The sequence below is a fragment of the Schistocerca americana genome, chromosome 1 (genome assembly GCF_021461395.2).
Source record: "Schistocerca americana isolate TAMUIC-IGC-003095 chromosome 1, iqSchAmer2.1, whole genome shotgun sequence".
Classification (NCBI taxonomy): domain Eukaryota; kingdom Metazoa; phylum Arthropoda; class Insecta; order Orthoptera; family Acrididae; genus Schistocerca; species Schistocerca americana.
In genome coordinates this window covers 898,287,611-898,312,637 of record NC_060119.1, presented here as the reverse complement: position 1 = coordinate 898,312,637, position 25,027 = coordinate 898,287,611, and the positions used below count along the sequence as shown (strand labels likewise).

At 41.2% G+C, this 25,027-nt stretch overlaps 1 protein-coding gene across 3 annotated transcripts in view; it reads left to right on the top strand.

Annotated features, from left to right (window-relative positions):
- Positions 1-24,800, top strand: part of LOC124547482 (WD repeat-containing protein 73-like) — a 126,423-nt gene extending 101,623 nt beyond the window's left edge. For all 3 annotated transcript variants that reach the window (XM_047125109.1, XM_047125110.1, XM_047125111.1), the window contains one exon: positions 24,278-24,800. In XM_047125109.1, the coding sequence (XP_046981065.1) occupies positions 24,278-24,720 (443 nt within the window). In that variant the 3' untranslated portion in view covers positions 24,721-24,800. The remainder of the gene's footprint in view (positions 1-24,277) is intronic.
- Positions 24,801-25,027: the final 227 nt, after the last annotated feature.

Sequence of the window (25,027 nt, the reverse complement as noted above, 5' to 3'; positions counted from 1 at the left end):
GAACAAGAAAATCTCTTACTGGGAGCAATTTTGGATGATGTAATAACAAATACTCACTGGTACGTTTCTCTCACAACTGAGGATGACACAATCAAACATTCATAGGGAGTTAGAGGTTGTTAGTAGTCTAAATGACTAGAACAAGTAATTTTCTTACCAGGAGCAATTTTGAATGACACAATAACAAATTCTCACTGGTAAAGTGGGAGAATAGAATAGTTCAAGAGTTTGGGGGAATTCGGTGCATGAAAATTATTACAGGAGAAGCACCAAAAACAACTCGGGATCCAACGGTCATCACTCCACCCAGTAACACAGAATGTTAACGTCCCTGGGAGATATGTGACTCTGCCTGGATCCCATGGATGTGATATTAACTTCACTTGAGCAATTGCAGACCAGTACTACTCGTTAAATTTTGTTTGAGAGTCTCCCCACTGCAAAACAATCACCACTTCCATAGGTAACATGTGACGATATATTTTTTTCTACTTTGTTTTCGATAAGCTTGAATTCTTTCCACACGTCATCTATAACCTTACTAGTATCATTAAGTTTGGAAGAAGCAACAGTCAAAACATTTCCAGAGGTTATACTCTCAGTAACTTTTCGATCTATAATTTGTTCAAATGGTTCCTCCAGACTACTTATATTTACTATATCAGAGTTAGATATTCTCTCTTGGAAACTTCTTTCTACATTTTCTACACTTGTATTAACGCCTGCAATTTGCAATTGGATTATTGATATTAATTCATTATTCTTATTGACGCTCCCTTTTAAAGTATGCAGTCTGTTTTACAGCATCAAACTTAACATTACACACATTTTCAAATGATCCTAACCTTCCGCTAAGTTAAGACTCCACATTATTACATTTATCTTCAGTATCAAATTCTAACTTTTTTATCAAATCCTGAATTTGATCATTCTGTTTCTGACTAAAGTCAGTGAACAGTTGATTTACATGGAGGTTTAAAGAGTTAGTTACTTCATTCTTTAATTCTAATTTCAAATCCTCTACTTTATTATTTAAATCATCAAATTCAGTCTTTAAAGCCCCCATGATTTCACACAGACTACCAAATTCTTTGCTTTACGATTCTACTTTAGCATTTAACAAATTTAATTGAGGATTTACTGAGCCTAGTTCTTTACTTAAAGTAGCATTTTGAGCAGTTAAAGTTGCACTCTGGGCATCTAATGTAGCATTTTGAGCTTTGATTAGGTTTACTAATTCAGATCAGTGTGGCCCTTGTTTACTAATTTTCACAGCCATGCCTGGTTCTGACATTTCTCCAGTTTGCTTTTTCCTGATCCATATTCGTATGATATTTAGACCTAGTTGTTGTTGTTGTTGTTGTGGTCTTCAGTCCTGAGACTGGTTTGATGCAGCTCTCCATGCTACTCTATCCCGTGCAAGCTTCTTCATCTCCCAGTACTTACTGCAACCTAAATCCTTCTGAATATGCTTAGTGTATTCATCTCTTGGCCTCCCTCTACGATTTTTACTCTCCACACTGCCCTCCAATGCTAAATTTGTGATCCCCTGATGCCTCAGATCATGTCCTACCAACCGGTCCCTTCTTCTTGTCAAGTTGTGCCACAAACTTCTCTTCTCTCCAATTCTATTCAATACCTCCTCATTAGTTATGTGATCTACCCATCTAATGTTCAGCATTCTTCTGTACCACCACATTTCGAAAGCTTCTATTCTCTTCTTGTCCAAACTATTTATCGTCCATGTTTCACTCCATACATGGCTACACTCCATAAAAATACTTTCAAAAACGACTTCCTGACACTTTAATCTATACTCGATGTTAACAAATTTCTCTTCTTCAGAAACGCTTTCTACATTTTATATCCTCTCTACTTTGACCATCATCAGTTATTTTGCTCCCCAAATAGCAAAACTCCTTTACTACTTTGAGTGTCTCATTTCCTAATCTAATTCCCTCAGCATCACCTGACTTAATTCGACTACATTCCATTATTCTCGTTTTGCTTTTGTTGATGTTCATCTTATATCCTCCTCTCAAGACATTGTCCATTCCGTTCAAATGCTCTTCCAGGTCCTTTGCTGTCTCTGACAGAATTACAATGTTATTGGCAAACCTCAAAGTTTTTATTTCTTCTCCATGGACTTTAATACCTACTCCTAATTTTTCTTTTGTTTCCTTTACTGCTTGCTCAATACACGGCTGGAATAACATCGGGGAGAGGCTACAGCCCTGTCTCACTCCCTTCCCAACCACTGCTTCCCTTTCGTGCCCTTCGACTCTTATTACTGCCATCTGGTTTCTGTACACATTGTAAATAGCCTTTCGCTCCCTGTATTTTACCCCTGCCATCTTTAGAATTTGAAAGAGAGTATTCCAGTCAACATTCTCAAAAGCTTTCTCTAAGTCTACAAATGCTAGAAACGTAGGTTTGCCTTTCCTTAATCTTTCTTCTAAAATAAGTCATAAGGTCAATATTGCCTCACGTGTTCCAACATTTCTACGGAATCCAAACTGATCTTCCCCGCAGTCGGCTTCTACCAATTTTTCCATTCATCTGTAAAGAATTCGCATTAGTATTTTGCAGCTGTGACTTATTAAACTGATAGTTTGGTAGTTTTCACATCTGTCAACACCTGCTTTCTTTGGGATTGGAATTATTATATTCTTCTTGAAGTCTGAGGATATTTTGCCTGTCTCGTACATTTTGCTCACCAGCTGGTAGAGTTTTGTCAGGACTGGCTCTCTCAAGGCCGTCAGTAGTTCTAATGGAATATTGTCTACTCCCGGGGCCTTGTTTCGACTCGGGTCTTTCAGTGCTCTGTCAAACTCTTCACACAGTATCATATCTCCCATTTCATCTTCATCTACATCCTCTTCCATTTCTATAATATTGTCCTCAAGTACATCACCCTTGTATAGACCCTCTGTATACTCCTTCCACCTTTCTGCTTTCTCTTCTTTGCTTAGAACTGAGTTTCCATCTGAGCTCTTGATATTCGTACAAGTGGTTCTCTTTTCTCCAAAGGTCTTTTTAATTTTCCTGTAGGCAGTATCTATCTTGCCCCTAGTGAGATAAGCCTCTACATCCTTGCATTTGTCCTCTAGCCATCCCTGCTTAGCCATTTTGCACTTCCTGTTGATCTCATTTTTGAGACGTTTGTATTCCATTTTGCCTGCTTCATTTACTGCATTTTTATATTTTCTCCTTTCATCAATTAAATTCAATATTTCTTCTGTTACCCAAGGATTTCTACTAGTCCTCGTCTTTTTACCTACTTGATCCTCTGCTGCATTCACTGCTTCATCCCTCAAAGCTACCAATTCTTCTTCTACTGTATTTCTTTCCCTCATTCCTGTCAATTGTTCCCTTATGCTCTCCCTGAAACTCAGTACAACCTGTGGCTTAGTCAGTTCATCCAGGTCCCATCTCCTTAAATTCCCACCTTTTTGCAGTTTCTTCAGTTTTAATCTGCAGTTCATAACCAATAGATTGTGGTCACCATTAGATTGTGCTCAGAGTCCACATCTGCCCCTGGAAATGTCTTACAATTTAAAACCTAATTCCTAAATCTCTGTCTTAGCATTATATAATCTATCTGATACCTACTAGTATCTCCAGGTTTCTTCCTTGTATACAGCCTTCTTTCATGGTTCTTGAACCAAGTGTTAGCTATGATTTAAGTTATGCTCTGTGCAAAATTCTACCAGACGGCTTCTTCTTTCATTTCTTAACCCCAATCCATATTCACCTACTATGTTTCCTTCTCTCCCTTTTCCTACTCTCGAATTCCAGTCGCCCATGACTATTAAATTTTCATCTCCCTTCACTATCTGAATAATTTCTTGTATCTCATCATACATTTCATCATTTTCTTCATCCTCTGCAGAGCTAGTTGTCATATAAACTTGTTCTACTGTAGTGGGCATGGGCTTTGTGTCTGTCTTAGCCACAATAATGCGTTCACTATGCTGTTTGTAGTAGCTTATCCGTACTCCTATTTTTTTATTCATTGTAGTGCTTGTAGGCCTAGTAATCATTTAAAAAAAAAAAATTCAACTTTGAGTATAATAACTACACCAGTAAAAGTCCCTCTACTGTTCGTATCACTTCTTGCTAAGGTACTCAAGTTCTATTTTGCGCTCACCTGGCGTAGAATTCTCACAATGTAGGTAAGCGGATGTGACGACAAGTCAGCACCGGTGAACCGCAATTGGTGTCAGTGGCGTCGCATGTTTCTGCACCGGCGTCACCGCAATGTGTGTCAGAGCTGTACACTCCCCCCACTGGATCTTCTTAGTTGAATTATTCTCGCCTTATCTCTTCTTAGTGTAATATGTTGAGGTCTTCTTTCCATTCTTTTACTGTTATTACTTCCTTACGTCTTCTCTTTTGTTACATTCACAAATTTTTCCATTTGATTTTTGGACTCAATCCAATTACATGAAAGACTTCTCTTGTCTTGTTATATCTGGTTGCTATGGCAACACATCTTTTGTTCTTCTTCAATTTCTTCTCAAAATTCCCATTTTTTCGAGTCCTTTTCACTGGTCGCCATGCTCTAATGCTTTTTGACAATAGAATGTGTGGAGTAAATATAAAAACTTTGTTTTCAGCAATTAACGATATATTGTATTATGCAGAATAACATTCTCGCATTTCACATGTAAATGTCACCGTCTTCTCGTATTTCACTCATATTTTGAGCTTTATAAATGCATTAAATTAACATTCATAAGCGAGCTGGTTTAAGGACCACTCATAATTTATGAACATGTCTTGCTTCTAGTAAGTCCAACAAATGAATTACTTGAAAGTCTAACCTCATTTCTTCATTCGTCTTTAACAATCATCACAGTCACTAAAAGCACAGAATAATACATAAACACTCCACGTTCATTTCTACACATACTCTGAAGCTCTGTGGATCGTACAACAAGTGCTTGTAGGCCACCGTTCGGCCGCCGCGTCCACAATTTGCTCGTGACTGTTTTTTTAGCTGCACACACAAACATGCAATGTGCAGTAGGTTGGATTCATCTCTCTCACACTTCTATGTAAACTATCATGTGTTCAAGATGGAGGAAGCCCAAGTGGTTCTGGAATTTACGCAGAAATTCTCGAAGCACTACAACTTGACATAAGTAAATCTACAAGTGAACAGTGTGTCCAAACATTGCATAGAGAAGAACACAGAAATAAACATAAGTGAGACCAACACAAGTAACTTACACTAATATGCAGAAACAGAGCTCAGCATGAGACAAAGGCCAGGTCTGAGGTAGTCAAAATAAAGGTAAGAACTGCATGGTCAGGCCTATGCTTCTGAAAGGTAAACACTAGAGTCAAGGGCTCTACCAATCCAGTGCTTTGTGTGCGCTCTCTGTGATAGTGTTCTGTGCTGTTTCACTGCTATATCTACAGCTGCTCTACATGTTCAGCATCTTTCTGACATGCAAACTTTCAAATCAAATACTGGTTAAGCAATAGACAGATCATTTACTACATTTACTATAGTTGTCCAACATCTGCTGTTTTTGTTAATCTGTCCGGTGAATGTAAATATCATTTTTTGCAGAAAGGTTTGAAATTTATAATAGATTGAAAAATGAGCCAACCAGTTGCAAATAAAGGTTTATTATCCCTTGACCATGGTTTTGATATTTGTAAAAATACTTTTTTCAAAAGTGTTGGCTGCAGTAGCCACCAGAAAGATCGCGGGAGGCGCACATTGGCACGGCGCTTCACGGACGGTAGTTGTTGCAAGTAGAGTCCCGTCCACCAGAGGGCACGCGAGAATTCGGACGCGACCTCTGCCGGCATAACAACAACAACAACAACAACTCCGGCAGCACAGGCCGTGCCCAGTCAGTTAACATCGGGCATGCCTAGGACACAGTCCCGGTCTACGCTATGTGAAGTGCGACGTAAACGTGAACAGTGTTACTACACAATTGGCGACGAGTAGGGTTGTTCTTTCGCGTGTTGCGTCGTCATTGTTCCGGTTTCACAGCTTCTCCACGGCATGGAGGATTTGGTGCGGGTTTTGGTTGCGCAGCAGACAGAGCTCATGGCCACCATGAAACAAGTGCTTCCGGCGTTGCTCTCCATGCCGTCTGCTCCGGCGCAGTTCCCTCCTCCCTTTCCCCCGTATGACGAGACGGCGGAGGATTGGGACGCATATGAACATCGCCTTCGGCAGCATTTCCAGGCGTTTCATGTTGCCGATGCGGAGGTATGTCGTGCTCTCTTCTTGTCTTGGATATCTCCCTCGCTGTATCAAGTTTTGTGGCAGCTAGCGCCGTTGCAGGAACCCTCGTCCTTGTCTTTTGACACATTGTGTTCATTACTGTCTTCATATTATCGCCGCCTCATGCATGTTGTGGTGGCTAGGGTCGAGTTCTATCAATGCAAGAAACAGCCCCATCAGTCTTACCGGGCGTGGGCCGCTACCCTCCACGGTCTTAGTCGCAAGTGTCATTTTGTCACGGAGCAGTCGCGAGAGTCGTATGCCCACGTTATGGTACGCGACGTCATTGTTCGTTCGGCCCCTGATAGGGAGGTCCGGCAACGGGCCCTGCAGTTAGAAGACCCTTCCCTCGAGGAAGTCCTGTCCATTGCTCAATCGTATGAAGTCTCTCACGCAGCAGGTCAACAGCTGGAAGCGTGGTGCGACGTCGCGGAGGTTCAGGGCGGCGCGGCCGCATCCACTGTGTCCGGGGTGGACGACGTGCGAGCGGTACAATCCGGCCGTTACGGCCGCTCCCGCATGGCGCGTAAAAAGAATTCCGGCCGCCGGCCCCTGTTGCCGTCCTGTGCATCGTGCTATATACATCATGATCGGTTAGAGTGCCTCCAGCGTTGGGCCGTTTGTCGCAAATGTAATAAAAAAGGTCACATTGCTAAAGTTTGCCGCTCAGCCTCAAAAGAATCGAAGGAAGCAGGTACAGAGGACATGGACGTTGACATTCAGGAAGTTTCATCAGGCCAGGCTCCCGACGCATCGGCACGCAAACTCTTTATCGAGGTGTCGGTTCGGTCGCGCCGGTTACAACTGCAAGTAGATACGGGCGCGGCAGTTTTGTTGTTGAATGCACAAACTTATTCCGACCTTGGATCGCCCCCATTGGTGCCAGTTTACCAGCGTGTACGTGGTTATGGTAAACAGTTCATTCCCCTACTGGGTCAATTCACTACCGACGTGACTTACAAATCAGTCACTCGGCCTATTACTATTATTGTTGTCAGTGATGCGAGCTCCGCTAACCTTTTTGGCCTGGATGCCTTTCAAGCTTTCGGTTTTTCTATCGCTGACACCATACAGTTGGTCTTCGAAGACGTTCCCTATCAATCATTGGAATCTTTGATCTCAGACTTTCCAGATATTTTTGAGGAGGGCCTGGGGCGTGTTTCAGATTTTGAAGCTCACTTAACGTTGAAGGTGTCGGCTCGCCCGTGTTTTCTACGCGCGAGGCAGATCCCCTTGGCTCTCCGCCCTCAGGTAAAGGAAGAGCTAGACCAGCTGACAGCCCTAGGGGTCGTTCTTCCCATTTCTTCCAGTGAGTGGGCTTCGCCCCTCGTTATTGTAAGGAAGCCCTCGGGAAAATTACGTCTTTGTGGCGATTTCAAGGCCATCATTAATTCTCAATTGGTAGTGGACACCTATCCTTTGCCTCGTGCTGATGAACTGTTCTCCGCCATGGCGGGAGGCCAATATTTTTCGAAAATCGATCTGTCGGAGGCTTATCATCAGATACCACTCGATGAGGACTCCAAACGGCTGGCGGTCGTCAACACCCCGTTTGGCCTTTACCAATACCAGCGGTTGGCCTTTGGAATATCCAGTGCCCCGGCGATATTCCAGCGTTATCTTGAGCATGTCACGTTGACAATCCGTCATTGTATTAATTACCTGGATGACATAATTGTCACAGGCCACAGCACGAAGGAACACTTGCACAACCTTCGCACCCTCTTTCTCAAATTCAGGTCTGTGGGCTTGCGTTGCAACCTGCATAAGTCAACCTTCTTCCAACCGTCCATTTAATATGTGGGCCACACCATATCTCGGCACGGCATCCAGCCACTAGGAAGTTTGGTCCAAGGTATCGTCAACCTTCCTCGGCCCGCTTCGCTGAAAGAGTTACAAGCGTTTTTGGGCAAGATAGCCTATTACCACCGGTTCATTCCCAGAGCTTCCACTATAGCCCACCCCCTGTACTGCCTTCTGCACAAGGGTGTTCCTTTTGATTGGTCGCCTGCATGTGAGCAAGCGTTCACCTCATTGAAGGGCCTCCTCACGTCAGCCCCTTGTTTGGCTACTTTTGATCCCCATAAGCTGTTGGTCCTGGCTACAGATACGTCGCAGTATGGGGTGGGGGCGGTCCTGGCCCATCGCAATGCAGATGGTTCCGAGCAACCACTGGCGTTTGCGTCTAAAACGCTTAGTCCCGCGCAGGCCCATTATTCCCAGGTGGAAAAAGAGGCTTTGGCCATTGTCTACGCTGTTACCAAGTTTCACCCTTTCTTGTATGGCACGAAGTTTCAGTTAATCACTGACCATAAGCCGTTAATATCGTTATTTGGCCCCGCCTCTCAGATTCCGGATAGGGCGGCCCACAGACTACAGTGCTGGGCCTTGTTCCTCTCTAAGTACCATTATGACATTCATTTTCGCCCTACTGGACAGCATGCCAACGCCGACGCTCTTTCCCGTCTTCCAGTGGGCCCGGATCCTACGTTCGATTGAGAGGAGATTATGTGTTTTCATTTGGATGTGGCGTCCCGCCAAGCGGTTGATGGCTTCCCGATCACTAGTTCTCGAGTCGCCAGGGAAACGGCGGCTGACCCGGTTCTCCGGCAAGTAGTTCGCCTCATTCAGCAGGGGTGGTCATCCCGCCCTCCGGGCCGGGCCTCGGACCCTCTTCGTAATTATTTTCTTCTACGAGACCGCCTCTCGCTCTTGGAAGGAGCTCTCCTTCTGGCTACCGATGATACAGCTCCTCGCGTGGTTGTTCCTGCAAGTTTACGAAGGGAGGTCCTCACGTTATTACATGCGGGGCACTGGGGTGTTTCCCGTACTAAAACCTTGGCTCGCAGACATGTGTACTGGCCCGGTATTGACAGAGAAATTGAGCACTTTGTGGCCGCCTGTTCCCAGTGTGCGAGCCAACAAGCGTCTCACAGGTCAGCGTTCTCTTCATGGCCGCCGGCAACCCAAGCATGGGAACGTGTTCACATCGATTTTGCGGGCCCGTTTCTCAATGGCTTTTGGCTCATTGTCATTGATGCTTATTCCCGATTCCCATATGTGGTTCGCTGCTCCTCAACCACTTCAGAAGTTGCAATCCAGGCACTAGCAAAAATCTGTGGAAGGTCTGCCAATCACCCTGGTCTCGGACAATGGACCGCAGTTTATTTCGCAGACCTTCCAGGATTTTTGTAGGTGCTTCGGTATTCGGCACGTTTGCTCTCTCCCCTTCCATCCACAATCGAATGGGGAAGCCGAGTGCATGGTGCGCACATTTAAGATGCAGATGAAAAAGTATGTGCACGAATTTCCTGCGGAGGAAGCATTGACGTTTTTCTTGACGGCATACCGGACCACACCAATGGGAGAACGCAGCCCCGCAGAGCTCCTCCATGGGCGTCAACCTAGGACTCTGCTGCACCTCCTCCAGCCTGGTCCTCGCCAGTCTTCACAAAATGGAGTACCTGGCTTTCCACTGGGTATGTCGGTCTGGGCCCATGGGTTTGGTCGCAATCCACGTTGGATACCGGTGGTGGTCCTGCGCCGAAATGGCCGCCGGCTCTACACCTTGCAGGCGGGGGACCGGGTGGTACGTCGTCACCAAAATCAGCTACATCCACGTTCGGGCACCCACCCTCCGACCTTTCGGACACCGGCTTCCCCATTGCCGGCACCTGTGTTGGTTTCACAGGGGACATTACCTCCTCTCCCCGCTGTGACTCTGCCGCACTGCGATGGTTCTCAGCCTTGGCAGCCTCCAGTAGCTCCAGCACCGGCATCGCCATCGTTTGAGATGCCCCAGCGAGAGCTGGCCCCCCTAGCAGGCCCGGTTTCTCAGGAGGCTGGTTCACCTGTGGTCGTCCCTTCCCCTTCGTCCCCGCCACTGGGTCTTGCCCCTCCCGAGGTGGAACAGGATCCAGAGTTCGACAGCTTGTCGCCCGTTCTGTCCCGGGCTCAGGTTGTGGGACGACGGGGGCCTCTTTGTGTGGGTCACTTCCAGCCGTATTCGAAGGTTCCGGCTCGAGGGTTGGCAGATCCCCTCGACTCCGGCCATCCAATGGATGTGGAGGTCATCGCTCCTTCCCGACGCTCCACCTTCCGCCGCAGTGGATCACAGTGGCTTCACCCCCCGAAGGAGGAGGAGTGCAGTAGCCACCAGAAAGATCGTGGGAGGCGCACATTGGCACGGCGCGTCACAGACGGTAGTTGCTGCAAGTAGAGTCCCGTCCACCAGAGGGCACGCGAGAATTCGGACGCGACCTCTGCCGGCATAACAACAACAACAACAACAACAACAACTCCGGCAGCACGGGCCGTGCCCAGTCAGTTAACATCGGGCATGCCTAGGACACAGTCCCGGTCTACGCTAAGTGAAGTGCGACGTAAACGTGAACAGTGTTACTACATTGGCCTTATTACATCACATGATGCAATAGGTGTCACAAGATAAAATATGTGCGTAAGTTACATGTACTTTATGTCAGAGACTAAGGCCAACGGCTACAAATCTACAGCCAAGTGATTGCATTTCCCTAGTATTCTACTTGTAAACTGTAGCCTGCCACCTGTTTCACATATAATTTGTGATCATTCCATTTCATATACCTATAAATTTGTTAGTATTATTATTATCATCTTTCCTTTCTCAGACCTTAGGTCTGGTTCGGAATGAAAGTGACGCGGACCTTGATCAAGCGTCACTTCCTTTTAACTGTACGGTATATGTTACATTGCGTTTAGGAACTTTCGGGTAATTGAACATGTATCAATAATTACGGATTTCTGAAGTTGTGTATATAAGTTTGGATGTAGCTGTATTGCATTGATGTACTGGTGGATATTGCGTGGTATGACTCCTGTAGTTGAAAGTATAATTGGTATAATGTCAACTTTATCCTGATGCCACATGTCCTTGACTTCCTCAGCCAGTTGGATGTATTTTTCAATTTTTTCTCCTGTTTTCTTCTGTATATTTGCTGTATTGGGTATGGATATTTCAATTAGTTGTGTTAATTTCTTCTTTTTATTGGTGAATATGATGTCAGGTTTGTTATGTGGCGTTGTTTTATCTGTTATAATGGTTCTGTTCCAGTATAATTTGTATTCATCATTCTCCAGTACATTTTGTGGTGTATACTTGTATGTAGGAACGTGTTGTTTTAAAAGTTTATGTTGTAAGGCAAGCTGTTGATGTATTATTTTTGCGACGTTGTCATGTCTTCTGGGGTTTTCTGTATTTGCTAGTATTGTACATCCGCTTGTGATGTGATCTACTGTTTCTATTTGTTGTTTGCAAAGTTTGCATTTATCTGTTGTGGTATTGGGATCTTTAATAATATGCTTGCTGTAATATCTGGTGTTTATTGTTTGATCCTGTATTGCAATCATGAATCCTTCTGTCTCACTGTATATATTGCCTCTTCTTAGCCATGTGTTGGATGCGTCTTGATCGATGTGTGGCTGTGTTAGATGATACGGGTGCTTGCCATGTAGTGTTTTCTTTTTCCAATTTACTTTCTTTGTATCTGTTGATGTTATGTGATCTAAAGGGTTGTAGAGGTGGTTATGAAATTGTAGTGGTGTAGCCGATGTATTTATGTGGGTGATTGCTTTGTGTATTTTGCTAGTTTCTGCTCGTTCTAGAAAGAATTTTCTTAAATTGTCTACCTGTCCATAATGTAGGTTTTTTTATGTCGATAAATCCCCTTCCTCCTTCCTTTCTGCTTAATGTGAATCTTTCTGTTGCTGAATGTATGTGATGTATTCTATATTTGTGGCATTGTGATCGTGTAAGTGTATTGAGTGTTTCTAGGTCTGTGTTACTCCATTTCACTACTCCAAATGAGTAGGTCAATATTGGTATAGCATAGGTATTTATAGCTTTTGTCTTGTTTCTTGCTGTCAATTCTGTTTTCAGTATTTTTGTTAGTCTTTGTCTATATTTTTCTTTTAGCTCTTCCTTAATATTTCTATCATCTATTCCTATTTTTTGTCTGTATCCTAGATATTTATAGGCATCTGTTTTTTCCATCGCTTCTATGCAGTCGCTGTGGTTATCCAATATGTAATCTTCTTGTTTAGTGTGTTTTCCCTTGACTATGCTATTTTTCTTACATTTGTCTGTTCCAAAAGCCATATTTATATCATTGCTAAATACTTCTGTTATCTTTAGTAATTATCTTTAGTAATTATTATTATTATTATTATTATTATTATTATTATTGTTGTTGTTGTTGTTGTTGTCGTCTGCAAGGTCATTAATATACAATGTAAACAGCAAGGGTCCTGACAAATTTATCTGGAACACACCTGAAGTTGATGACACTTCATCTGTACTAATAATAAAACTGTAAAATTGTTGTGCCTGTTTGTTTGGACACGCTAATGTCCAAAAGTACTAGACAAATTTTCATGGGTTTTTCTCAGGTAACTTGAGCATTGTGTGAAGGACATATATGCTTTATTTAATCAAAATTGGATCACTGGATGGGGGAGGGGGGGGGGGGGGGGGGGGGGGGGAGAATGACAATCATAATTTAAAGCTTTAGGCATCTGTTCAACTTTGGGGTTTAGATATTTGCCTTAGTGACAGCATAGTACACCAGAGAACCAGCAGGTGGTGATGCTAGTTTCATATTACACCAAAGAACCAATAGATGGCAGTGTTGGTGTTTTTACCTTGATGACAGAAATATTTTGGAAGTTCACACCACTGAAAGAATCAAGTGTTGCAGTCTTTATGAATACAAACTAACAGTGAATTTACTTGTGTAGGATATATGGATTTGCTGATTTCATTTTGTGTATGAAAAACTTATTGAATTTGCATTGTTTCTTTTGATATTGTTCATTTATATTAGACTTTTTGGCTAGGAAAGACCAGTTTATTGACAAAGTGATCATATCAGGATTCTGATTTTACCGATTGAGGTATGAAACCCTAAAAAGCTTGCGAAGCATTGCTGTATAGCTAGTCCAAGATAAGTCAATAAATCTTCATCCAAGATACCTGCACCTGCATCTACATGACTGCTACTGAAGTGTTTGGCACAGAGTTTTTGAACCACTTTGATTATTTCTCTACCATTTCAGTCTCAAATAGCATGTGAGAAAACAAACACTTAAAGCTTTCCTTGTGAGCTCTGATTTCTCTTATTCTTTTACGATGATAATTTTTCCGTTTGTAGGTAGAAGTCAACAAAATATTTTTGCATTTTGAAGAGAAAGTTGGTGATTGAAATCTTGTGAAAAAATCTCACCATAATGAGAAATGCCTTTGTTTCAATGATTGCCACCCCAACTCACGCATCATTTCTGTGACACCCTCTACAAAATGAGTTGCCCTCCTTTGAACTTTTGAAGTTTTCCATCAGTCCTATCTGGTCCAATACTGCACAGGAATAGTGTAGAGGAGGACATACTAGGATAATGTAGACAATCTCTTTAGTAAACTTGTTACATCTTCTAAGTGTGCTACCAATAAAACACTGTCTTTGATTTGCCTCCCCCGCAACATTTTCTGTGAAATGGTTCCAGTTTGAGTTGGTCCTTATTGTAGTGGATAAATATTTACTTGGATGGACAGCCTTTAAATTTGTATGATTTACAGTGTAAGCAAAATTTAATGGTTTCCTTGTAGTACTCGTAAAACATGTCCATTTGAATGCTATATGCAAATTTAAATTCTGCAGTCACCATTGTAAGGCTTGTAGTGGATGAAGACTACATTCATCTCTGGTCACATGACTTACCTCCTCTCTGCTGCACTTTGAAGTTCACACTGCTAGCTCCTATTGGTGTTAAAATAACATGCTGCGTCCACTCCATAAAGAATTCCTCAATCCAGTCACAAGTATCACTTGATACACCAATGATCATACTTTCAGTAATAAGCATATGTGTGGCACTGAGCCAAATGCCTTTTGGAAGCCAAGAAACACTGTTTGACTCCCTTGAGCGATGACTTTCAGGACATAATGTGAAAAGAGTGCGAGTTTAGTTTCACGTGACAAATTTTTTCAGTATCCATGCTGGTTAGCAGGGAAGATGTCATAGCGTTTGTGATTTGTCATTGCATATGTGCTCAGTGTATGTCTAAGATTCTGCTGGTAATTGCTGAGCAACTGGCAGCTGGGTGTGCAACTGATTGCAAATTGTAACTCACATTGGTGTAAATAGCACTGCCGCCAGAGGCCATTCTTGGTTCCCAGTGAAGCTGGCTGAATAGCTGAGCGCAGCTAGCCTTACGTGAGGGTAGAAGCATGACTTGCACTCTGAAACATAATTTTCCGGCTGAAGGGTAATTACCAGAGGCATACATTATTCTCCAGCAATCTCAGATGGTTATTTCTTGACCTCTCCCATTGGGTGTAGAATTGTAGGGGCTCCAACCCCCCATCCCCACCCCCTCCCCCTCCCCCACACCTACACCTGTCTTCGTGATAGGTCACACATGCATTATGTGCAGGAAACAGCTGCTGAAGTAGGAGAGTACATGTAGCACATACATACGAGTTTTTTAGGTTAGAGGAATTCCTCCAGTTACATGTCATATCAGATTATATCAGTGAGTGGAATACATAACCCACTGCAAATACAGAGGGACATTAATTCATTCCATGCCTTAAAAGAAAGTAATAATATGATATTGGTGGAATGAGATTTTCACTCTGCAGCGGAGTGTGCGCTGATATGAAACTTCCTGACAGATTAAAACTGTGTGCCGGACCGAGACTCAAACTCGGGACCTTTGCCTTTTGCGGGCAAGTGCTCTACCAACTGAGCTACCCAAGCACGACTCACGCCCCGTCCTCACAGCTTTACTTCTGCCAGTACCTCGTCTCCTACCTTCCAAACTTTACAGAAGCTCTCCTACGAACCTTGCAGAACTGGTTGGTGAGGGCCTTCGATGATGTTAGGTGGAATAAAACTCTTCTTGAGGAGATCTGATGTTTTTCTTTGAATCCTGCCAATTGGATCCTCTCTTGGCTTTTGATATGCAGGGTCATCGTGCAAAGCATCTATATTGTTGTCATGCTCAGTTCGTGAGAGGGCGGTAGCGCTCTTTGTTGGCTGGTAAAATGAGAAGGTCTCTGTCTGCTCTCAAATCTCGCAGAGCCTTCCTTTCTCCTGAAGTAATACTGAACTTTCTAAATGGGGCTCAGTTAAAATTCAGCAGCTGTATCTCCTAAGCTCTTCTGCAACCTCATTGGGAAGTTTCAAAATTGCCTGTTCTATTCCAGCTATCACATCTAAGATAGAGGTTGCTCCAGAAGTTGGTGCACCGTACTGACCTTTCTAGAGCACTGAAAGCACTGCATCATCGAGAATCTTGTCCATGAGATTAAGCACAACGTGTCTTTGTGGTGCATTTTCTTCTTGTGTTTGGGTTTCGAAATGGTATACCTTGCCATGTGGTGGACCTTAGCTTTCTGCTAAGAGACTTTGTGGCATTGTTTAAATATGTGTTTAACTCAACCTCTTTCTTATTTAACAACCAGTGTTTTGAACAGTTGGACGGTGTTACCATCGGAAGTCCGCTGGACAACATCGAGGAAAGAGCACTGTTGTTGCTAACCCTCCAACCTTCCTCCTTGTGGTGATATGTTGATACATTTGCGATGTGGCCCCACAGAATGGAGCCACTCCATATGTTTTTATACCACTTAAATTCGCTCCATCTGAATGATCAGTTTGCCATGCAAGTTCTGGATGTCATGGTTAGAAGAAAAGCCAGCAGAATGCTGGGACACTGTCTACTGCAGACTGACTCACACAGAGCTATATTTGCAGGCCAAAAGCTGTCATTGCTCTGCATAATGTAGTTAGTTGTGTCTTACGTTCCCTGGTACATAGAGCACATGTGGTCTCAAAACCCGACAGCCTGCCAGGTGAGGTGCAGCACCTAAGAACAGTGTTCCAGCAGAATGGTTATTCTGATAAACAGCTATGCAGTGCACTCCAAGTAAAGCATTTTCATATATGGATGTAAGTGAAAATGCTGAGGCATCCGATGCAACAGTTTCATGAACAGACAGAATGTTCAAGACCCACAACATCACGCGTAGCTTTTATTCACCAGCCAAATTGAGGGATTTGTTGTGTTTAGTCAAAGATGATCTTGGCCTTAGAAAATGCAGCCTATGTAAGATTCCATGATAGTGTGAGAAATTTTATACTGGGCAGACATGTCGCATCATGTAAGAATGTTGTGTTGAACACTGATGTCTTACATGCCTGGGCCGACTTGATACATCAGTGGTAGTGAAGCATTGCTTGAATACAGGACAGTGTGTGTTTTATGAGAAGACCTCAGCATAATCATTTGTGTTTTTAAGGAGGTCAGACATATCCATACAGAATACAATATAACAACCAGGACATGGGATTTCAACTAAGCATTGCCTGGAAACCAGTGCCTATTGCCATTAACTTGAAATAGGAGAAACAAGATCCTCCGATTTAAGACCTGATGTAGTGCACTGCAGAGAGTGAATTCAGCTTTAACCACAGGGGCATCAGGCAGCTCAGTCACTGCCCACAGCACATGTGCACGAGGCTCTCTTGAGTTCCCAACTGTGAGCACAATGACCGCCGTTTCCGTCTGACTGTGACTTCCTATCTGTGCACGTGTAATTCCTGCTTCTGGCCTGATTAATTTTCGTGCTGCCATGCAATTATCACCAGTTGTGTGTTGCAGCAGTGACAGCAACAACCACCACCACCTGAAGATGGCAAACAGGATAGGAACTAAACAGACTTAACAGAACTCTTTTTGTTGAAGCCTTTCTTGTTACTTGAGTTCAAGGAAAAACATAGAAAATGATAATGATGAACCAAAAAAGTACATACCTGAAATAATATAAATTTTTAGCTTTCAAGAAGCAAAAGAAAAAGGATACAAAGGGTCTAGACATAATATAATTGGATGGATAAAAAATCTACTCATGAAGTGGCTGCAGGACAAGGCACGCATAAAAAAACATTTTACGTATGCAAGCTTTTGGAGCCAGAACCCCGAGATAGGGGAGACTTACCATCCTGCAAGTCTCTCCCGATCCATCGTTCTGGGTGATTTTTCCAAATACTACTCCTTTTCCTAAATCTCTCCAGTTCCATTTCCTTCACCCCTCTTCCTTTCTCTTCAATCCTTCTGCCAGAAAAAGGAGCCAGTGGCTCCGAAAGCCTTCACAAATAAAACTTTTTTTTGTATGTGTGTTGTACTCCCACTCCTTGATGACTAGATTTTTTATCTGTCCAATTACATTATATTGTCAAAAGTTTCCAGATAGATAGATAACAGACAATATAAAATCCAGGATAGAATAACAACAATATTATGAAAAGGATAGTTGCCACTCACTATATAGCGGTGTTGCTGAGTCAGCATCTCCACTGTATGGTGAGTAACAACTATCATTTTCATACTATTTTTACAAATCAATAGATAATTATAAATACATGGAATTGTCAGCTGGAGAGCAATCAATTAATTGAATGTAAAGGAAGCTTCCGACATATTCTCATCTTAGATATGGGGTCACTTTCTGGGCTACTGTTAACACAGCTTATAGCACTTTTAAACTATATAAAAAGGGCCATTAGAATCTTGTTTGGGTGCAAACCTAGAGACTCTTGTAAACCTCTGTTTTAAGAAATCTGGTATTCCTCCATTACCATGTGTACACATTATGGAAACCCTTTTAGTCTTTAAAATAAATGTAATAGGTAAAGACTTCAGACTGCAAAAAAAAAAAAAAAAAAAAAAAAAAAAAATTTTACAAGATCACTTTACCAGACGAAACAGAAACTTACATGTAACCCAAATCATCACAGCTCTTTGTCTTTTCACGTGGGATTCAAGCTTCATAACAAACTTCCTGAAAACATAAAAGCTGTTACTGAGGTCAATACCTCTGGAAAATCTCTAAAATTATATTTACTGCGTCACTGCTTTTACTCCATTGAGGAATATTTAAATTTATTAAGTGTGTTATGTAAACACCTATGCATGAAGTGTATTATTGCAACCTTAAATACAGAGTGTACATAAAGTCGGGGAACACTTTCAATTATTTACTGCACATGAACTAAACATTGTACAGATGTCATAAATATTGCATTTTGAAGAGAAACCCTGAAAGTTTTTTTTTTACAAACATTCGATATGCGAACCATGAGTGACCCGGCTGACGTCAATACGGAAATCGAATTCTTGCCATATATGTCCCAGCATGGCATCGTCAGTTGTGGCAGTTGCTTCCCGTATTCTCTCCTGGAGCTCTGCTACATCATGTGGTAGAGGCGGTACATACGCAAGATCTTTAATGTGTCACCAAAAAAAAGTCACACGGAGTGAGATCTGGTGATCAGGGAGGGCAATTCATGGAACAGCTGTGCCCTTCTGTAGCATGGCCGATCCATCGATGTGACAGCTCCGTGTTCAGGTACCCAGGAACTAAAGAATGAAAATGGGGTGGAGCACCATCCTGCTGAAAGATAAATGGAGAGTCCGATTGCATCTGGGGCATCACCTATTGCTGGAACATGTCCAAGTAGGAATATCTAGTGACAGTGCTCTCGGCAAAGAAAAATGGCCTGTATAGTTTTCGACATGACAAGGCACAAAAAACATTTACTGTTGGGGAATCACGCTCAAATTCAATGCATTTGTGTGGATGCTTTGCACCCCAGATTCGGCAGTTCGCTTCATCGCTAAAAATTAAGAGATCAACTATGCCATCCCCATCCTTATTCAGTTGTTGCAAGTGCAAACAAAACTCAAAGTTCTTGTGTTTGTCATCATCATTGAGTTTCTGCACTAGCTCCAATTTGAATGGTTTCATAGACAGCTTCTGTTACAGGACTTTCCATAATGGCAGTGGAGCAATTTCGAGTTCTCGAGATGCACATGCACCGATTTCCTTGGAATGTCTCTTTCTATGTGCTCCACTTTCACTTCACCCACACTGGGATATTCGCTTCTCTTTGCCGGGCACAAGCAACCTGTTGTAAAGAATTTGTTGTGCCAGCAGTAAATAGCCTTCCTTGTTGGTGGTTTCTTACCATACTTGGTTCTAAACATCCGTTGAACTGCTGTAGCACACTTGTTTTTGTCAAACTCCAATACACAGAAAGCTTGCTCCGCACCTGAACTCACCATGTTTGCGACTAGTGCTGACTATTGGCAAATTACCAAACTACACTGAGGTGGTGGGGAAGAAAAAAAAACACTTTCAGGGTTTCTCTTCAAAATGACATATGTATGATATCTGCACGATGTTTGGTTCTTGTGCAATAAACAATTGAAAGTGTTCTCGGACTTTATCTACCCCCTGTAAGTATGCCTAGATATGACTTTCAGCTGCATACTTATAACTTGACTTGTCCAAAGTGTTACGCGTAAGTTGCTTTGTAGACAACAGAACCAATAAATACAGTACAATACAATGAATTTTTTTTATTGCCTTGATTGCATGTATGTGCACTACATTACTATAGCCCATTTAAAATTTCCTGATAGTTTATGTCTATCACTTGCCCCTATGGTATTTCTAAATTGGCAATCGGCTTTCACTCAACACACAATCACAGCAAGTCACTACACAAATGCTGTTAATGTGTAATGCGGAGCAGTGCTGGAAGTTGCTGCCTCCAGGTCTGTCAGAAATATGAGATTCTTTGTTGACACCTGATTTTAAATGACCAATGGCTGAACTGCATCAGCAGATGCATTTTGTAGCTCTGAATTTAACTCACATCATAAGCTAACAATAACATCATGATGTGTAATGTGTCAGAGGAAGTGGCAGTCAACAATTTGTGGCAGAACTGAAATTGTAATCGCTTTGTTCACAGCTGTTACAGCTAACCTCTATGAGCAAACTCAAGACAGAAAAAGTTCTGTTTCAGTGCTAATAGCAATAATTTCTCGCTATCACTGGTTACCACATATTCATTCGATTGTGCGGTCCATGCTATACTTTAGCATAAGTTAAAGCATTATGGAATTAGAAAATACAGCTCACCAATGATTCCTTTTGTAATTAAAAAACAGGAAGCAGATGGTATTCTTGAGTGTAAACATTGATATCTGAGTGTGGTACTGTAAATTTGGGGGGAGGTGCCACAAAGTCATGTTCTAAATTCATTGCATTTACATATATCAACAATCTATCAGTAATATGAAAGTTGATTATAAGAATTCTTTTTGTAGATGAGAAGTGTTGTTTTGAAAGACATGGAATAGAATGGAATGTAAATGATTTTCACAGTGGGTAGTGGGTAACATCATCTCGTGGATTACATTTAATTAAATAATATACCACACAGCACTTACAGTTCCTTACTTGGAATTCTCTTGAAAGTGTAATTTTATTAGCACAGGATAATCAATGAAGTTTGACACTGTATAATATAAGGATGCAGTTGAGTGAAATTTGTTCTTGGAAGCACCTCATTCAGAATCATATGTAATCTCAATAATAAAATTAAATCCCATTGTCACAGCCACAAGGAAATGAGAACTTGTTTATTTTACAGTTTTACTCAATTATCTCATATGGTGTCATATTTTGAAGTGACTCTGTCCATTCACAATGAATACTAGACTCAAGAAATAAATATGTAGGAATATTTATGGCTCTAACAAAGACATTTGATCATGTAGGCCACAAAACTTTAGTAGAAATATTGGTAGTATATGGTATAAGAGGAAACACAGGGGACTGGATCTTTTCATACCTGACAAATAGGATTCAGTATGCAGAAATTTCAAAAACAATGAAGAAGTGAGGTCTGAATTGAGCATTCTACACACATTAGTCCCACAGGAATACATCCTTGCCCATTGCTTTTTATTTCATGCACAAATTACATCACAAACATTAATTATTATTGTAATATAATTACTTATGCACCTGATACAGTTCTACTGTTAAAGGATAGACACACATAATCTAGAAATAAAATACAATGTAGAAGTAAATAATGTGCTATCCAAAGATTCACTTATTAAATTTGCCTAACTATGTTACTAAAATATTTTGCATAAATTTTAAACTAGAAAACGAAAACAGTGTCAAGGTATCTACATTTGAATAGATGAGTGCATAGCAAATTACAAAAAAGAGCAAGAAGAATAGCAAAGAGCAACACATAGCCAACCTTAAACAGAGAGAAGATTGTAGGCCAGCAGTAAAGCTCTTAAGATATTAACATGATCCAGCATATAACTATATGAACTCGTATGCTGATCAAAACTTGGATATTCTCCCAGTACTCACGATAACAAGAGACAGCACTATCATGATGCAAGGAAGCAGAACTTCAATAAGCCTGCACACATGAAATACAAAACAGTTGTCACATGCAGCCCTATTAAACTCCCTTCAGACTTAAGAGAGAGAAACATAAATATTTTTGAAACTCCCTCAAAACTTTTTCAGTACAAAAACCATTACAATAGTATAAATTATTTTATGTGCATTACAGTTTGACAGTTGTAATGCAATTACTGTAACAAAAAGATATGTAACTTACATATACAAGTAAATATAGCATAAATTATGTAGACGGACTCATAATTTGAAATGAAATACGCCTAGAACGCCATTGCACAGAATTATAATTTACTAAGTGCCACGTAGTAAACAGTGTATACTGAAGGAATATGATCCGAATCCATGTCTGAAAACTTAGGTTTTGCTCCAGGCAAATTCCAGAATGGTTCCTTTGAAAGGGCATGACCGATTTCCTCCCCCATCATTGCCCCAATCAGAGCTTGTGCTCCATCTCTAATGACCTCACTGCTGACTGGTCGTTAAACACTAATCTTCCTTCCATCCTTTAAGCAATGTAGTTATCAGTGCATGTAATTCAATTTTACCTGATACAGTGTATTTTATCTATGTCTACAAAATATATATATTCTTGGCCTTGGAAAGGGCAGTCAGAATGGTGCTGGTGTCAGAAAATCTTGTGCATATCATTATTGAAGTATATGAGAATATAACTTCGGTCATACCTGTACCTACATTTTTTATGATGTCTGTTGTTCAATTATATAGACTCCTTGAAAAGAAACTACACGGTTCACTGTGTGCTATCTGGATGAAAAATTTAGTTACACTTGGATAACACCCTAAACCATTATATAGAAAGTTGTGGACTATTCTGCAGGCTAAGTTTTCAGTATATTAATAGCAAAACTGAAAAACATGTGATGGGCCCGAGATTTTTTAAACATAAGTTGAAAGTCTTACTACAGCACTCTCCTTATATTTTGTACAGGGATTTCTTGAAACATTATTGAGCCTTTTGCTGTAATGTCATACTTGACCCATTCATGACTGAGTTCCTTTGGCTTACGTGGTTTTATGGAACCCAAAGAGAAAGAGAAAAAGGCACGGAGAATAGTCTATGCTGAATCATTTCCAACCATTAGTTGTAATTGTCCTTTGACCTATAAGATTCTCAGATGACTAAAGGCACTCTGCTTTTGCTCATGTGTTGAGAGTGTTTCATGACACACTGTGGAAATTATTACTTAGGATTACATGAGGGTATAAAAAAAATTCAAGGCTAGATCTCTTTGCAAGAAAGTACTTTATTTGCATATATCCATTTACACACTAATGCCTTGAAAGTAGCACAGCAATACAAAATTCATGATGTACAATTTTGCACTGCAGATGTGCCTCACCTTTTCCTATCATGTAGATGATGGGCAGTTCCACTTTGAAGACTATTGGTTTATCTCACGGTCTTACCTGTACAGCCACATTTCGTAATGATGCTAGACGTGGACAGGTCATCCACAGCACACCTTCCGAGTTCTTATCAGACTTCAGCACGGGGTTCCTTCTGCTCCTGGGTCAGCAACCTGGGACCTTGGGAACAAACTTGTCAGCAACATGCTGCATTTTGAAATCATGTTAGGTACATTTTCTATACATCATTTGAATGGTTCTTTTATCAAAATGATGTGGAACAAATCAGTTTGTGGGACATTTATACATGATTAGTGTTAACATTAATGAGCATATTTTTTGTCAGACTAGTCCAACTACATTTAACTGAAAACTACTTTTCCTAAACAGGGGCTGCCAGTTTTGAAATAAAAATTTGTCCACAGAATCAGAGCAGTTTTCCATAAAAACAATGTAACTTAGACTTAAAACTTGCTTAACTACCTTTGAGATGTTTTATATTATTGGCAGTGATCAAAAACATTAGTTTCTGCGTACTGAACTCATTTCTGAGCATCGACAGCTTTAATACTGGTTACTAATGGTCATTTTTTTCCTCCAGTGAGGATTTCCTGCACTGTTTCGTACAACACACTGACAATGGCCGCAATGTTGTGGATTATTCTTCAGTGATCCTCATGCCCATGTCACCTGCTGTTTTCAACACTTACAGGCATTTTACTCGAGGGACGTCATCCTGATCTCTCACTGTCTTCCAGTGATGTCCTCTCTCTTGACTCACACATGCCTCTCCACACACCTTGCACAACTCATTGCAACATGGCCATATACTTGCCAAATTGTGTCAAGCATCTCTGTGGTGGCTTTTCCCTGTTTCACACAGAACTTAATGTTCACTGTTGTTCTAACTTGCTCTCCATTCCAAAGTCATTGGTACTCTCTTGCACTGTCATCTCTTGGTGTGTTACAGAGTGAGTCACGAAATGTTTTGATGACCCCCACATATTGGTGACTGGGAATATTTTTGAGATTATGTAATGACAAAGATGAGTCTAACTGCCTTCTTTTAGAAAAAAAGGAACCAACAGCATCCATGTTTGTGGAATATGCTTGACACACCCAGTGATCCTCTATCATGCTAATTAACCAGCAAGAATTACGAGATAATTTGAATATTCCTCTGAAGTAACAGAACTGTCAAATATTAAATATTAATTATTTCTGTGTCAATATCATTAGCAGTGTGAGAGATACAATGGAGAATAGGTGGTTCTGTTGTTAATATAATTTTATTATCAAATAATTTTTGTTGCAGATCATAAAACAGCTGGTGACCAATGGGTGTTATCCTCAAATTACAACTGTGAAAGAGGCAGTGAAAGTGAAAATCAAGAATATGTTGGACTACTTTCAAATACTGGAAATTTAACTATTTTTGATATTCGCAATAATAGAGCAGCTTTGTGCAATGACAATGTTTTTAACAATAGAAAAATTAGGACAAGTGTTTGCAATTCGCAAATTCATTTGCGTTTTTCAACTATAAGTGTGAATAGCATATCTGTGTCAGGCTTTGATGATAATATTTATGTATATGAACTGCTAAAGACAGGTGGACTCAGTCTTCGCTTTATGCATGATGGGCACAGGAAGACTAGTGTTAGAAAACGCTTCAACACAACGGATCATCTGTGGTATGGGAAAATCATTTTATCTGCTTCAGAAGACAAATCTTTACATTGTTGGCAGTTCTCGTGACTACTTCATGAAAGTAGCTTGTATGTTCTTGGACATTTTTATACAACTTGTTTTAATAAATAAGAGTTATTCAAAGTTAATAGCCTTACTTCAGTTATTTTATCCATCATTGTTACCCACAAATCCAACACCCTTTGTTTAAAGAATAAAACAAGCAATTTAGAAATAGGCAAGTAAATCGTTACCTGAATTTTTTTTTTTCTTCGAGTTATTACAACAACACTGATTGCTTTGTTATGCATACCATCAGTGCGATGTGACATTTTGTTTTTCAGCTTGCAACTTGTATCTTTTTACTTCTGATACA